The following is a 15096-nucleotide window of genomic DNA, read 5'->3' as shown; positions in this document are numbered from 1 at the left end:
TCCTTGTGGCGTTCAACTTGACTTATCAAACGAATTTCCATACTCGTTTGTGGCGTCTTCACCATACCAAGGTTCTTGTTTCGCTAAGCATAGGGTCGCGGTTTCCATCTGTTCTTGAAGATCTTGGATCGTATCCCATATTTGGCTACGGGTTTCGTCACATTGTTGGCGGGGTTCGTATCACGGGCCACCCCCGGGCACCCCCGGGAGACCCTCGGGGCACCCCCGGGACACCCCCAGGGCCCCGGGGCTTGAGGTGAGTTGCGGGTTCAATATTATCAACTTGTATTGAAAGAAGTCTTGAGGTGAATTTTTGGCACCCAAAGTTAACTACTGCCCTCGAATGACCGGTCATAGCAATTGTGAGGCAACTGATTGTGCTTTTGAATAATTATTTAACAGGTTATACTTGTTCCAAACTTTTCTTATTTTCTCTTTCAACCGCTTGTCATGGATGTCTTATGTAGTAACTCGTTTGTACAGTTTCCCAAGCAAAGCAACCATTAACCATTGTTATGTATAGTGTTAATACCACATATTATCTTTAAGGTAATCAAGTAAGAGTACTTTAAGAAGTAGAGAAATTCACTGTGAATTGTGTCCGACAGTTTCTTCAACTCGGGTAAGTGCATCTGTGAGCACATCAATTGTCCAATCCTTCAGATCCTCCTGTGTAAAACATGCAAAGATGCATAGTAAGCATAAAAGCAAAGCTATTATTTTTTTAAGGATATGTATATTTGTAATTTTGAGGTAGAAAAATGTTAAGGATATGCATCTGTACATGTACGAAACACATCAAAACTTAAGGGTGTCATGTCAAGATAGTAAAATGTAATTTTGATTTTTTTTATATTCCCAAAAAAATGTTCTAATCTTATCTTATAATAGCATCCAATTGTTTTCTAAGATAGATAAATGTTTGATCATTTCACTCGCCCAATAGAATAGAAATGAAAAAGAAAAAGGACGAGAAAAATGCATTGAATGGAGAAATAATAAGATTTCCTTTTATTATTATAGCACCTCACAAGTGCCAGAACAGATGTATGTTACAATTGTGTAGACAAAGTCAGCAGGTAGTCCGTATGCTACATTTAGATTCGTAAACAACTGAGAAGTACACAGCAATCAACAAGAAAGAAGCAGCCTATATACTATATTTTCCCTCCTAAAACTTTGGACATGATTCTCTGCCATTGAATTTGGGAAACATTTCAGTTCTTTATGCAGAGTGATTGATATGGAAGAACAGCTTTTCCCTCTAGATGACTTTTTTTTTTCAACAACTGTCACCAGTCTTTACAAGATATACAATGCAAATCAAACTAGAGTATGAAGTCATTAAATTTTTGTGGAAAAACTAACATATAGTAAATATAAGAAAGCAAAGCGTTCAAAGTGCTTGGTATTTGTATCTTACCTTGCGCAGCGGTTCTCCGGTTCTTAGTCGTGCATTTGGACGAGCTAGTTTGGATTCAAACGGAGTCCTTGGCCTCACTTCCCGAATTTCTTCCCACTCCTCACGAGTAAGCATCCTGACTGTGCCTTGGCCCTCAGGAGCATTCTTTATTTGGCGCTCAATCCTCTCTTGTGATCTCGTCTCATCATATTCATACTGCCAGCATGAAAGATCAATATCACTAAACGCTCATAGTCTAGAAAATAACCAAGTCATGATATTACTAACAAGAAGGTCTTTGACTGTTGTTCTTGCCCAGCTTCCATACAATTGAACCTTCATACTATAAGAAAAATTCTCTGAGTGCGTGGGAGCCACCATTGTGTCTCGTGCAGTTCTCATGAAAAAAAACACAATTTTCATATACAGCAAAAATAGAACAATGCTAAAAGAACACCAGTGGTATTTGACACCACGCGCTAATGTGGGACCCACAAGTGGTGCCCGGTCTCTATTAGTTGTGGTGCTCAATATAATAGGTGCCCCTAAGCATTTTTCATAAAAATATATTATTCATTTCTTCTGCAGAACACGATAAACAATTGTAATAGGAGACTAACAATACTACGAAACAAACTCTAGGAATTCCAACAGAAATAAACTCTCTCTTTCAACAACAAAGGAAAACAAGAATAGAATCAATCATAAATCTGAAATGCGACATCATAAAAAGAAAATGACAGAAGAAACCTTCCATTCACATGACAGTCTGATTGCCATTGATTTCTATTCCATTCAAACCCATATCAAACTCAAACCAACTAAATTCCAAAAACAAGCACACAATTTTAGCCCGTTCTTTGAGAAAAATAATCAAACACAAGGTGAGCATTGCCAACTCACGAAATCAAATACTCCAAAAACCAGATTAAAGATATGTATTAGAAGATTACCATCATAAGGAGCTTGGCGGCGACGGCGATGGCGACGAAAGTGAGAGTCATGGGAAGAGTGGCGGTGTCGAGGTACTTTTGGGACTCGGGAACCGGGACAAGTATGGCCCCGTCCTTCTTCTTCGTCTTCCTCTTCTTCTCCAGCTCCGCAATCTTCCGCTTCAGCGTCTCGGTGGGGACACCGAGGCGTCCATGGGATTGGGATGATAGATTACGCGATTGGAATTGGCTTTGAATTGAGACCAACAATCTTTGACAAGCTCTGTTCATGGCTGTGCGCAATAGTTGTATGATTTTCTACACTTCAACGAAGCAAAAGCTAGCACTTTTAGACCACAAAAAAAAAAAAAAAAAAAAGAACAAAAAAAAAGACAACTTCCTCTGCAAAGCCTAATGGAAGTTATGCTGTTCTTGACAGTTCTCTCCCACTTTTGCCAGAAGTGAACAGAACGATCAACCGTCAACGATCCTTGAGCCGAGGAAGAGAACAAGTTTTTTTTTTTTTTTTTCAATCCCGCACAAAACGATCAAATCACAATTAAAATATTTGTGATTTGAGTTATTTATGGTTTAGAGTTAGAATTAGATTAGAAGTGAAATTGAAATCGGAGTTACGGTATGTGTTTGCCAGGGTGGAAAAGAAAGAGAAAAAAAAAAATAGAGGAAGGATTTTGTAAAAAAAAAATAGAGTTTTAGTCATGTTTATTTTACCGATTTAAATTTAGAATCTGAGTTTTATTATAGTAAAAAGTTCTTAAAAATAGTCATATTTAATTTTTTTGCTACAATAAAAAGCTCTTACATAAAGTCACATCTTAACTCGAAACAGCGAGTTAAACAGGCATTGTTTGGTAGAGAGGAAATGAGGAAGCAAGGAAAATAAAAATCTATAAGGCCACTAATTTTTAATCCTTCCAACTTTGAGAAGAAAAGAGGAGGAAAAAAGTTTGACAAAAAATGAGATGTAAAATAACAATTTTAACATTCATCATTTATCATATTTTTATTTGTATGGGGTATTATTATAAAATGCCTTAAATTTGACATTTTGGGCGCGTTTAGAACTCGTACCAAAATGATTTTATTTTTTGTATGAAAATGAAAATGAAAACGTTTTCAATTTTAGACAGAAATCATTTTTAAAAATGCGTTTGGTAGTTTTATCAAGAGATTGTTTTTAGTGTAAAAAAACTCATTAATGTATTTCTTTCTCTCTCTCTGCTCAAGAGATGAGAAAACGAAAATAAAAAATGAAAAATGACTAAAAACCGTTTTTCATTTCTTTGTCATTTTACACTAAACTAAAAAATCGTTTTCATTTCTGTTTTTTATCTTTATTACGTCAAACGCCGTTTTGGAAACGTTTTCATTTTTTCTTTCTCGAAAAAATGAGATCAATTCCAAACACGGCCTTTCTTTTTTGTATGAAAATGAAAATGAAAATATTTTCAATCTCAGACATAAATCATTTTTAAAAATGCGTTTGGTAGTTTTATCAAGAGATTGTTTTCAGTATAAAAAAACTCATTAATGTCTCTATCTCTTTCTCTCTACTCGAGAGAGGAGAAAACGAAAATAAAAAATGAAAAATGACTAAAAGGTCATTTTTCATTTTTCTCTCATTTTACACGAAACTAAAAAATCATTTTCATTTCCCTTTTTTGTCTTTATTGCGCTAAATACCGTTTTAGAAACGTTTCATTTTTTCTTTCTCGAAAAACGTAAAAATAAAAACATGATCAATTCTAAACACGACGTTTATTTTCACTTTTCTTTCTCTCTACCAAACAACATGAGTGAAAATTATTTTACTTCTCTTTCCTTCCTCTTTTCTATCCATCCTACCAAACATAGCATTAGTGTTTAAGGCCCAGTTCAGTTCGCTTATTTGAGTTTTCAATTCGAGCTGAGATGTGACTTTATGTGAGAGCTTTTAACTGTAGCAAAAAAATTAAATGTGACTTTTTGTGAGAGCTTTTAACTGTAACAAAAAAGTTAAATGTGACTTTTTGTGAAAGCTTTTAACAGTAGCAAAACTGTAATTTAATACTCAAATCGGTAAAATGAACGAATGCACATGAACTATCAAGTTTGATTCTCAATTCAAGTTGTGAAAGTGTTCATTTAACAGATTCATGATTCCAACTACTATCTCAATTATCCTCTATTTTATATACGAAAATAAAAGAGAAAAATGGTAACAACTAATTTTTGTGATAATATCCATTTAATGTTATTTTAAGCATATATGACGTTTTTTTTAATATGTCATACGTTAATTGGTTAATATATTTAACTAATTAATGAAAAAAAAATATGTTATGCACGCTAACGATAAGTAACCATATGTGAAGGCGGTTCACCACGTGAGGAAAAAAATTTTCCTCTCGAATATTTGCAGCAAATCTCTTTGTGGAAGATGGGAATCGACAAAGAGGAGAGAGCTGTCAGTGAAAAGAGGAAGAAAACAAAGCAACGGTAAGGCGCACAGAGAATTCAAGAAGAAAAGGCTGGAGTTGTGTAGAGAGATTGCACTGTAGAAAATGGTTCGAGTTAATGGAATTCAGAGGGTAATTGAATTCCACTTTCGGCCATTAAATTTGAATTGGGAGTTAAGTTACAATTTTTACCCGAACGCTGACTTGGGCCAAGCAACCAATTTGAGTTAGGTTGATTTAAGTGGAGTCTACGAAATGAACACCCCCTGAGTGTCCGTTTAGCTGATACGTTTAAATTCTTGATTTTGACATTTGAAATTCAAATTTTTCGTGAGAGAAAAACACTGTAACAGAATTAAAACCATTACTTTAAACGCATTAAACGAGCTCTTATTTTTTAACGCGTGCACACTAACCTCATTCTCTATTTAAAAAATAATATTATTAGTAGAACGACAAATAAAGTATGCTAACATTTTTCATAGTACTAGTTGACTTGACTATAACTCGAGGAATAATCCATGTGCTAACTTTTAATTATTGTGTGTTAAGTTTTAATTACAGTGTCACTATTAAGAGCATATAAAATACGAATGTAAAAACCCAAAACAAAAAAAAAAGAAGTGAAAATAGAGTTTTAGGCAAGAAGGAAAAAATGGTCAAAACATGACTAAATGAAGAAATAAATAAATTTTAGGGCAAAAATGACTAAACTAAAAGAACTAAAGTTTCGTGGCAAAAATAAAAATAGAGTAAAAAATATCAAAATGAAGAAATAAATAAGTTTTAAGGTAAAAAATCAAAACAAGAAAAATAAACTTTCATAAAAAAAGAAGGTTATAAAAGGATTAACATGAAGAAATAAACGAATTTTAAGGTAAAAGAGACAAAAACAAAAAAAAAGGGTCAAAAAAGACCAAAATGAAGATATAAACCGTTTTATAGTAAAAGAGGCTAAAATGAAAAGATAAATTTAGAACAAAAATAATAGACGTGACAAAAAATGACTAAAATGAAAAAAATAAATAAGTTTTAGAAAAAAAAGAATAAAAAAAGTAGAAAAAGACTAAAATAAATGGAATAAATAAGTTTGAGGGTTAAAAAAGACCAAAAAAAAAAAAGATGAGGTGCCATTGGTTAAGGGAGGTTGAGATTTCAACTAAAACGACCACATTTTGATTGAAACTTAACATGCGTTTCTCATTCCTATTATAGATAAATTATTATCGCAAAAAGATTTTTAAAGAACAAAAGAATTAGAAATAACCATTTTTCTTAATGTCATTTTTTTGGGGGTCAAAATTATAGTTAAAAATGAGAAAGATCAATTGAGCTCATTTTCTAATGCTAAATAAAGGTAAAACTAATTTTTTTTCAACACTAAATATAGTTAAAAACATTTTTTATACATAGAGGGGTATTTTTGATATTTAAACAAAAATTTAACGGGCAATTAACAATGGAGGTGTTTTTGTAAATTTTTTGAAATGTTAAGGTCTGTTTATGTGATTTGTTTTAATTAAGGATGTGTCTACGCTAATTTAGTAAAAACACGAAGGTTCTCAATGTAAATTACCCTTATGGTGGTTTTGACGGAATAATTAATGCTAGGAAGAGATATAGACCCCGTTCATTTCACCGATTCTAGTTTTGCTACAATAAAAAACTCTTAGAAACAGTCACATCTAACTTTTTTTTACAGTAAAAAGCTCTCACATAAAGTCACATCTCAACTTAAATTAAAAACAATAATCAGAGAACTAAACGAGTTCATAATTTCTTGTTTAGTTAGAGGGAAGAGAGGCGGGAGAGGATTGAGGGATGCGCTCTCCCTCTTAATCTACCAAATTATCCTTCTACTAATGGAAGGATTCATGCAATTCACCAATTTTTACTTCTAAAAGACTATTTTATTTTTCAAAAAATTATTAACAAATTACACAAATAATCAATATAATAATTAACTAAATAATTATCTTTTATCATTTTAACTCCTCTCGTTCCAATCAAATATATAAAAAATTATTATAATTCTCTCTATCTTTTATATTCTTGAGTCCTCTCTACTCTCTATATTTTCTACAAAACGAAGAGAAGAATATAAAGTAAAAAAAATAAAAAAAGTGTTTAAATATTATTCTCATTGAACAGGTACTATATAAATAAAATAATGTAGTAGACTCAGTAATGTATAATTTCTGATTTTTTTTTTTTGAGTTGAGAAATTAGCGAAATTTACCCGCCACTGACAAACCTCCCCAAAACCCTATACAACCGCGTACTTTTCCCCCCAAACTTCACTACTTCCTCACTTTCACTTTCCCTCTCCCTTTCCTTCGCTCCTATTCAAACTCTCTCTTTACAATTACACTGCCCCTTGTTTGGTTCCCGAGAGGGAAAGTGCACCCGCGCGAAATTCCCAATCAGCCTTTCCCCGAGAAACCGAGGGAAAGTGCACCCGCACGAAGTCCCCAATCAGCCTTTCCTGGATTCGGAATCAACCACGAAGACACGCCAATTTCCCCTGCTTCAAAATCTAGGGTTTTGGGACGAGACGAGATGTCGCGAGAGGACGATGTCGTTTTGCGGGATGTCACCAGCGCTGGCCTCGTCGTGAGCGATCGCATTGGCCGAGAAATGGCGTCTCAGCTCGATCTGGAAGAGGCTCTAGAAGCTTCCAGATACGCCAGTCACCCCTATTCTTCTCATCCCAAAGAGGTGAAATTTTTCTCTTTTCTTTAGTTTTTCTTTCTAGTCTTTTGGACAAAGGGGAAAAATTTTCGTCACTTTAACGGGAGTTCTTCAGATTTTAGTTTATTTCTTGTTTGGGATAGAGAAAGTAGCTTACTGTCTAGTTGTTTGGGTTAATTTGAGTGAAAAGTTGTCTGTGCTTATATAATATACTCATACAAACATATGTATATGTGTGGGTATGACTAATGTATGTGTATTAAGATTTCTGCAGATGGAGTTGTGTAGTTGTTTTTGGTAGTATTTTCCTCCTTGAGCTGAAGACTCACTAAAATAATTGTGCGCAAATTTAGGGTTTTTATTTCTTGATTGAATGAAGAGATGGTATGGCTTGGTTTAGAAATCTAGTCGGGGAACTTTCTGATTTGCGGAAGAATTTCATTGGAAAGAAATGAATAAAAGAAAAAGTTAATTCGAAATTCAGACTTGTATCTGAGCTGTATAGTAGGAATAAAATGTGGTAGAATACGCATAGAGCAGACCTGCTTTGGACTCGATAAAGTTCATCTGATTGTTAATCTGAATGATGGTTATGTTTCAGGAAATGAATCATCTTGTTTGTGAGTTAACAGTTATTTTCAGTTCTTTTCACATTAAACTTGTTATGTTTCTCTTCTGAGCAACCGGAAACAATTAATTTAAATTATCTTTTCTTGGCGAGGTATTTATCTTCATTGTTTATGTTTCAAAATATACAATTTTGGCTTGTTATTGGGCATGTTAGGTGCTCTTCAAGCAACTGAGTGATCATGCATGCGAACTTGTCCTACGTGTAACAGGTAGTAGTTTTTATGGAATAAATCTTTGGTGTTGCAAAATGATTCCAAACGCAAGTTGTTGTATCTCGAGGCACTTTGATTATTCCTTACCTTTTTTTATTTCTCATAGAAGTACTCTGTGCCTAAAAATTTCAAAACGGCTTTCATTCTGTTACGAAATCAAAAGTTAAAAGTTGCTTTTTCATCTACCTATAACTGATGACAATATGGCACACGGTCTTGTAGATTAAACTCAATTTTTTGCCCTTTGTTCATCCCTAGTGCTCATTTCATCCGTTCTATTTTCAAGCCGATTTTTTTATATGGTATAGTATGTCTGTTTAGACATCCTAGTAATTGAGAATGAATTTTGCTCCTCATCAGTCATCGCATTGTACTTAATGAACTTTTAACTCAATTTTTTTGCCCTTTGTTCATCCCTAGTGCTCATTTCACCCGTTCTATTTTCAAGCCGATTTTTTTATATGGTACAGTATGTCTGTTTAGACATCCTAGTAATTGAGAATGAATTTTGCTCCTCATCAGTCATCACATTGTACTTAATGAACTATTGCAGTGGCCTCCTTTGGTTGAGGTGGCTGATACTTGGGAGTTACCTCCAGTACTTATTGAAAGATACAATGCAGCGGGTGGGGAAGGAACTGCATTATGCGGAATATTTCCAGAAATACGTAGAGCATGGGCATCTGTAGATAATTCCTTGTTTCTCTGGCGTTTTGACAAGTGGTGAGTGTTTTGATTCTATGTTTGGTATCTTTATTAAGAGTGAGTGAATAAGATTTTGTTAGCTTATTGTTTGGCTGCGCATGAGTGCTGACAAGGTGATTGAATGGGCTTTTAGAGAGCTACTAGTGAAGGCAAAAATTGGTATATGTAAGTAGTTTTTAACATAATTATAATGGCACATGTCCACTAGTTGTAAAGCGTTTGAAGTTTGGATAGAACTTGTGGAAATCTATGATTTAATGTTTGATTTCTAGGAATTATTTATTACCCGATTCCTAGGAATTAGTTATAAGTAGATTTATTTGTTTCCTAGAATAAGAGGGATATTGGTTTTATTCACCGATTCCATGTTTTGTATTTTTTCCTTTTTTGGTTGCTTGTTTTCGGGAGAAGAGTCCTTCCTCCTGCATTATTTAAGGCTGTACAATTAGTTAGAATTATCAATGAGAATTATAAAAATTCCTTTCTCAAAAACTCACACGGTATCAGAGCTCTAGGCTCATACTCTCTGGGAATTCCTTTGAACCATACTGCCATTATCCGGCCTTGTTCACTCGGCAAGACTGACTGTCTGCCATTCACAGGCCCATTCTCACGACAGGGTTCTCTCTTTTCTTCCCATATTCTCACAGTCGTATTAGGAGACTATTCTTTCCTCAATCTTCTCTGCCCGAGTACTTCTCAATCATCTCTGAGGCAGTGTTTAAACTATCCCTTCAATGACCAAATACGGAATGGCCACGGAGAAACAAACCCCATCCTCATCAGAAGTTACTTCTAGTTCTGAAATCCCCATCACTAGCAACCATGGTGGAACCGACAGTGTTCCACTTCACATAACATGACACAAACTAAATGGGAGCAATTACCTCCAGTGGTCTCAGTCAGTCATGATGGACATCTACAGAAAGGGAAAGATGAGTATCTCACTGGTGAAGTCACTCCTCCGAAGGCTGAAGATCCAAAATTTAAACTCTGGAAGATTGAAAATGATATGGTGATGTCTTGGTTGGTCAATTCTATGACAAACGAGATAGGTGAAAATTTCTTGCTCTATAAATTGGCTAATGAAATTTGGAATACAGCGAAGGAACTTTATTCAAAGAAGGAAATTACTTCTGAAATTTTTGAGATTGAAGCCGCTTTCTAGGATCTCAAACAAGGAGATTTATCTGTCACTCAATACTACAACATCCTCACTCGACACTGGCAGCAACTAGATGCTTTCGAAGAACATGAATGGAGCTGCTCCGATGATGCGAAAAAATTCAGAGAATTTGTCGAAAGGAAGAGAATATTTAAGTTCTTAATGGGACTCAACAAAAGCCTAGATGATGTTCGAGGGCGCATATTGGGAACAAAGCCTTTGCCAAATATTGGAGCAGTCTTCTCCGAAGTGCACCATGAATAAAGTAGGAAGAAAGTGATGATGGGAGAGCCTTCTATTCCTGTCATAGAGAGTTCTGCCCTTGTTGCTCGAGGATTCCAAAACAACTATGACAATCGGCCTAGGAAGGAGAGACCATGGTGTGATCATTGTCGGAGACCAGGGCACACCTGAGAGACGGAAAACCTGCAGATTGGAAGCCTTCAAGACCTCCTCGTGACAACGAAAGCCTAGGGAATCATGTCTCGGTGGATGAAGGAACTAATCCCATTGATTCCAATCCATTTAGCAATGAACAACTCGAAGCGTTGCAAAAGATGTTCTCACAATAGACTTTTGCTCAGAGCAATCATTGGAACAGGATTATTGGCACACAAAGGTAATTATCTAAGTGCTTTCACTGCAAATTCTGGTAAAACAGGTCCGTGGATTGTAGACTCAGGTGCATAAAATAGCAGATGGGTCTTTATCTAAAGTGGCTGGAACAGGTTCTATCATTGTTTCAAAGGACATATTACTAAATTCAGTTCTTCATGTTCCAAACTTGGACTGTAATCTATTGTCGGTTAGCAAGCTCACTTAAGAAAAATAATTGTGTTGCTTTATTTTTCTCGAACTTGTGTGAATTTCAGGATTTGGATTCGGGGAGGACGATTGGCAATGCTAAGGTGTGCTCAGGACTTTTTCTTCTTAAAGACGGTGAACCTCCTAGAAGACAAGCTCATAATGCAGTATGTGTTAAGTCAAGTAGTCAGGCCAATAACAGTTATGTGTTTGCTGAAAATTTCAATAAGGATAGTGCAATAATGTTATGCCACTATTGTCTAGGTCATCCTAATTTTGTGTATCTTCAAAAATTGTTCCCATCTTTGTTCAAGAATAAAAATCCAAGAATGTTTCAATGTGAGGTGTGTCAATTTTCTAAGCATGCTCGTAATTCCTATCAAATTCAGCCATACAAAGCATCTTATCCTTTTTCAATGATACACAGTGATGTATGGGGACCATCTAGAGTAAAGAATATCACTAGCACTAGATGGTTTATATCATTTGTAGATGATCACACTAGGATTACATGGCTATTCTTTATGAAAGAAAAATCATAAGTAGGACAAATCTTCAGAAATTTCAACACTATGGTTCAAACGCAATTTCAAACAAAAATACAAGTGTTGAAAACCGATAATGCAAAGGAATATTTTGAGATTGTCCTAGGTGATTACCTCAAAGATCAGAGAATTATTCATCAAAGTTCTTGTGTCGATACACCCTAACAAAATGGGATTGCAGAAAGAAAAAATAGACACCTCTTTGAAGTTGCTCGGTCACTTATGTTTACTACTCATGTTCCTAAATTTTTCTGGGGTGAAGTAGTCTTAACGGCTACTTATTTAATAAACAAGATGCCCTCTCGAGTTTTGAAATTCCAAACACCTTGTCAAGTCTTCCTTCACTCATTTCCTAACACTCATGTCTTCTCTACTCTTCCTGTGAAAGTCTTTGGTTGTTCAGTGTTCGTCCATATCTGTTGAATTCGGAAGTCAAAAGTTAGGGAAGTTAGTTTAGGAAAGTATTTTAGGAATAAAAGGAGAGATCGGTTGTGATCTTTTCTCATAATTTTGTTTCCTGATTTTTAGGAGAGAATCAAGCTAGTTAGTTTTTCCCTTATTAGTCATTTGTGTATATATATGCTATTGTAGGGTTATAGAATTATTAATAATAGAAGTTCAGAAATTTTTCATGGTATCAGAGCCAGTTTTCTGAACCCTAATCCCTTCCGGCCATATCTCTCTCTGGTCATCTCTCATTCCGGCCATCTCTCTCTGGCCATCTCTTATTCCGGCCACCTCTCTCTGGCCATCTCTTATTCCGGCCACCTCTTGCCAAGTTTTCTGGCCACCTCTTCGTTGTTCTCAGGCCAATTATCTCCGGTTTCTCTTATATATTTCCAGCATCCATATTCAGTCTTTCCTCTCATCTTTTCCGCAATATTTGAGACATGACAAAATACGGAATGGCATCATCACAAACATCCAGTGTCACGACCCCAGAATCAGGAGGAAGATCAGAGATTCCAAACCTTGGTGGCAGCGAATCTTCTCCTATTCTCATCACAGGACACAAATTAAATGGCCATAATTACTTACAGTGGTCACAATCTGTGTTGCTGTTCATCTGTGGCAAGGGAAAAGATGAATATCTCACAGGAGAAGCAGCCATGCCAGAGACTACTGATTCGGGTTTCAAGAAGTGGAAGATAGAAAATAGTATGATCATGTCATGGCTTATCAATTCCATGAACAATGACATAGGTGAAAATTTCTTGCTGTTTGGAACTGCAAAAGAAATATGGGATGCAGCCAAAGAAACTTACTCCAGTTCTGAAAATACTTCAGAACTATTTCAGGTAGAATCAGCCCTTCATGACTTCCGCCAAGGAGAGCAGTCCGTCACTCAGTATTACAGCACACTCATACGGTATTGGCAGCAACTTGACTTATTCGAGACTCACTCATGGAAATGTCCGGACGACGCAGCAACGTACAGGCAGGTTGTGGAACAAAAAAGGCTGTTCAAGTTTTTCCTAGGACTTAACAGGGAGTTGGATGATGTTCGGGGTCGAATCATGGGCACTAAACCACTGCCCAGTCTCAGGGAGGCCTTCTCCGAGGTTAGGCGTGAAGAAAGTAGAAAGAAAGTGATGATGGGATCTAAGGAACAACATGCCTCACCGTTAGATGCCTCTGCCCTTGCTGTTCGGTCATCCAACAGTAATGGTGGAGATCATCAGAAACGGGAAAGGCCTTGGTGTGATTACTGTAAGAAACTAGGCCATTACAAGGAGGCTTGCTGGAAGCTTCACGGCAAACCAGCAGATTGGAAACCAAAGCCACGGTTTGATAGAGACAGCAAAGCACATGTGGCCTCCAATTCCGATAGTGCTCCTGTTCCCGAGCCTAGCCCATTCAACAAAGAACAGATGAATGTACTGCAGAAACTGTTTAGTCAAGTCGGCAGTGGCAACATTACTGGGGCTGGTTTGGTTGCTCAAACTGATCCGCATACAGCCTTCACTGCTAACCATGGAGGAATGAGGCCATGGATAGTAGACACAGGCGCTTCTGATCACATGACAGGAGATGCTGCCCTTCTCCAAAATTACAAGCCAAGTAGTGGTCACTCGTCCGTCCATATAGCTGATGGTTCAAATTCAAAAATCGCTGGGACAGGTTCCATCAAACTTACTAAAGAGTTGTATCTCGACTCTGTCCTCCATGTTCCAAACTTGGATTGTAATCTTTTGTCCATTAGTAAATTGGCTTGTGACCTTCAATGTGTTACTAAATTTTATCCAAACTTGTGTATTTTTCAGGACTTGAAATCAGGGAAGATGATTGGCAGTGCTGAACTGTGCTCCGGGCTCTATCTCCTCTCATGTGACCGATCCTCAAACCAAGTCTCACAAGCAAGTTGTGTCCAGTCTCAGAGTCTTTTAGGGTCTTTTAATTCTGTGTCAAATTCCAATGTCAATAAAGATAGTGAAATTATATTGTTACACTATCGTCTTGGTCATCCTAGCTTTGTGTATCTTGCAAAACTGTTTCCCAAATTATTTATCAATAAAAATCCAGCATCATTTCATCGTGAAATTTGTCAGATTGCAAAGCATACTCGAACAGTATATCCTCAAATCCCATACAAACCTTCAACTGTTTTTTCTTTGATCCATAGTGATGTGTGGGGACCCTCACGTATAAAAAATGTTTCTGGAACTCGATGGTTTGTGACCTTTGTTGATGATCATACACGGGTAACTTGGGTTTATCTTATGAAAGAAAAGTCAGAAGTTGGACAAATTTTTCACACCTTCAATCTTATGGTTCAAAATCAATTCAATTCTAGAATTCAGGTACTCAAATTAGACAATGCTAGGGAATACTTTACTAGTAGTCTCAATACCTACCTTCAGAACCACGGGATTATCCACTTAAGTTCTTGTGTTGACACCCCACAACAAAACGGGGTGGCTGAACGCAAGAATAGACATCTCTTGGAGGTTGCCCGGTGTCTTATGTTTTCGTCTAATGTTCCTAACTATTTCTGGGGGGAAGCCATTCTCACAGCTACCTATTTGATTAACCGCATGCCATCCAGAGTCCTTACCTTTCAATCTCCACGTCAGCTTCTTTTGGAAAATTTTCCTCACACTCGTGCAGTTTCATCTGATTTACCACCCAAAGTATTTGGTTGCACAGCATTCGTTCATGTGTATCCTCAACACTGTAGCAAATTTGATCCTAGAGCCAATAAGTGCATCTTCCTAGGGTACTCTCCAACCCAAAAATGGTACAAATGTTATTCTCTAATAAGCAAAAGATTTTACACCACCATGGATGTTTCTTTCTTTGAACACGTGTTCTTCTATCCCAAATCTCGTGTTCAGGGGGAGAGCATGAATGAACATCAAATTTGGGAGTCTATTCTTGAGTCAGTACCCTCGTCTCACTCAGAGTCACCACGGCCTTCTCAAACCGTGCCCATTGACTCATCCACACCTGTGCCGTTATCAGTCCAGCCCACAAACACAAATGTTCCATCTCCCGTCCAGCCCACAAATGTGTCTTCTCCCGTGCCTGTTCAATCTGTAGCCCCACAACTT

At 36.5% G+C, this 15096-nt stretch overlaps 2 protein-coding genes across 2 annotated transcripts in view; one reads left to right on the top strand and one right to left on the bottom strand.

Annotated features, from left to right (window-relative positions):
• Positions 1–409: 409 nt before the first annotated feature.
• On the bottom strand, positions 410–2841 carry LOC21386901. The gene is made up of 3 exons (XM_024169956.1): positions 2356–2841; positions 1424–1618; positions 410–669 (listed from the first exon to the last, which is right to left on the bottom strand). Exons 1-3 carry the CDS (start codon positions 2623–2625, stop codon positions 586–588), a joined length of 549 nt encoding a protein of 182 aa, XP_024025724.1. The 5' UTR covers positions 2626–2841; the 3' UTR covers positions 410–585.
• A 4247-nt stretch (positions 2842–7088) lies between these two features.
• Positions 7089–15096, top strand: part of LOC21386900 (nuclear pore complex protein NUP155) — a 36974-nt gene continuing 28966 nt past the window's right edge. Inside the window, exons 1-2 of the mRNA XM_024169935.1 lie at positions 7089–7511; positions 8880–9049. Of these exons, the coding sequence (XP_024025703.1) occupies positions 7353–7511; positions 8880–9049 (329 nt within the window). The 5' untranslated portion in view covers positions 7089–7352. The remainder of the gene's footprint in view (positions 7512–8879; positions 9050–15096) is intronic.

This window comes from Morus notabilis, unplaced genomic scaffold (assembly GCF_000414095.1).
Source record: "Morus notabilis unplaced genomic scaffold, ASM41409v2 Scaffold945, whole genome shotgun sequence".
NCBI classification, from domain to species: domain Eukaryota; kingdom Viridiplantae; phylum Streptophyta; class Magnoliopsida; order Rosales; family Moraceae; genus Morus; species Morus notabilis.
Note: the sequence above shows the minus strand (reverse complement) of the source record. Positions and strands in the feature narration are given on the sequence as shown.

Coding starts and splice junctions, on each gene's coding strand:
- LOC21386901 (XM_024169956.1), bottom strand. CDS start 2,625: ATGAACAGAGCTTGTCAAAGATTGTTGGTCTCAATTCAAAGCCAATTC. Junction 1,619..2,355: donor CCGCCAAGCTCCTTATGATG/GTAATCTTCTAA, acceptor TCATGCTGGCAG/TATGAATATGATGAGACGAG. Junction 670..1,423: donor CCGGAGAACCGCTGCGCAAG/GTAAGATACAAA, acceptor TGTTTTACACAG/GAGGATCTGAAGGATTGGAC.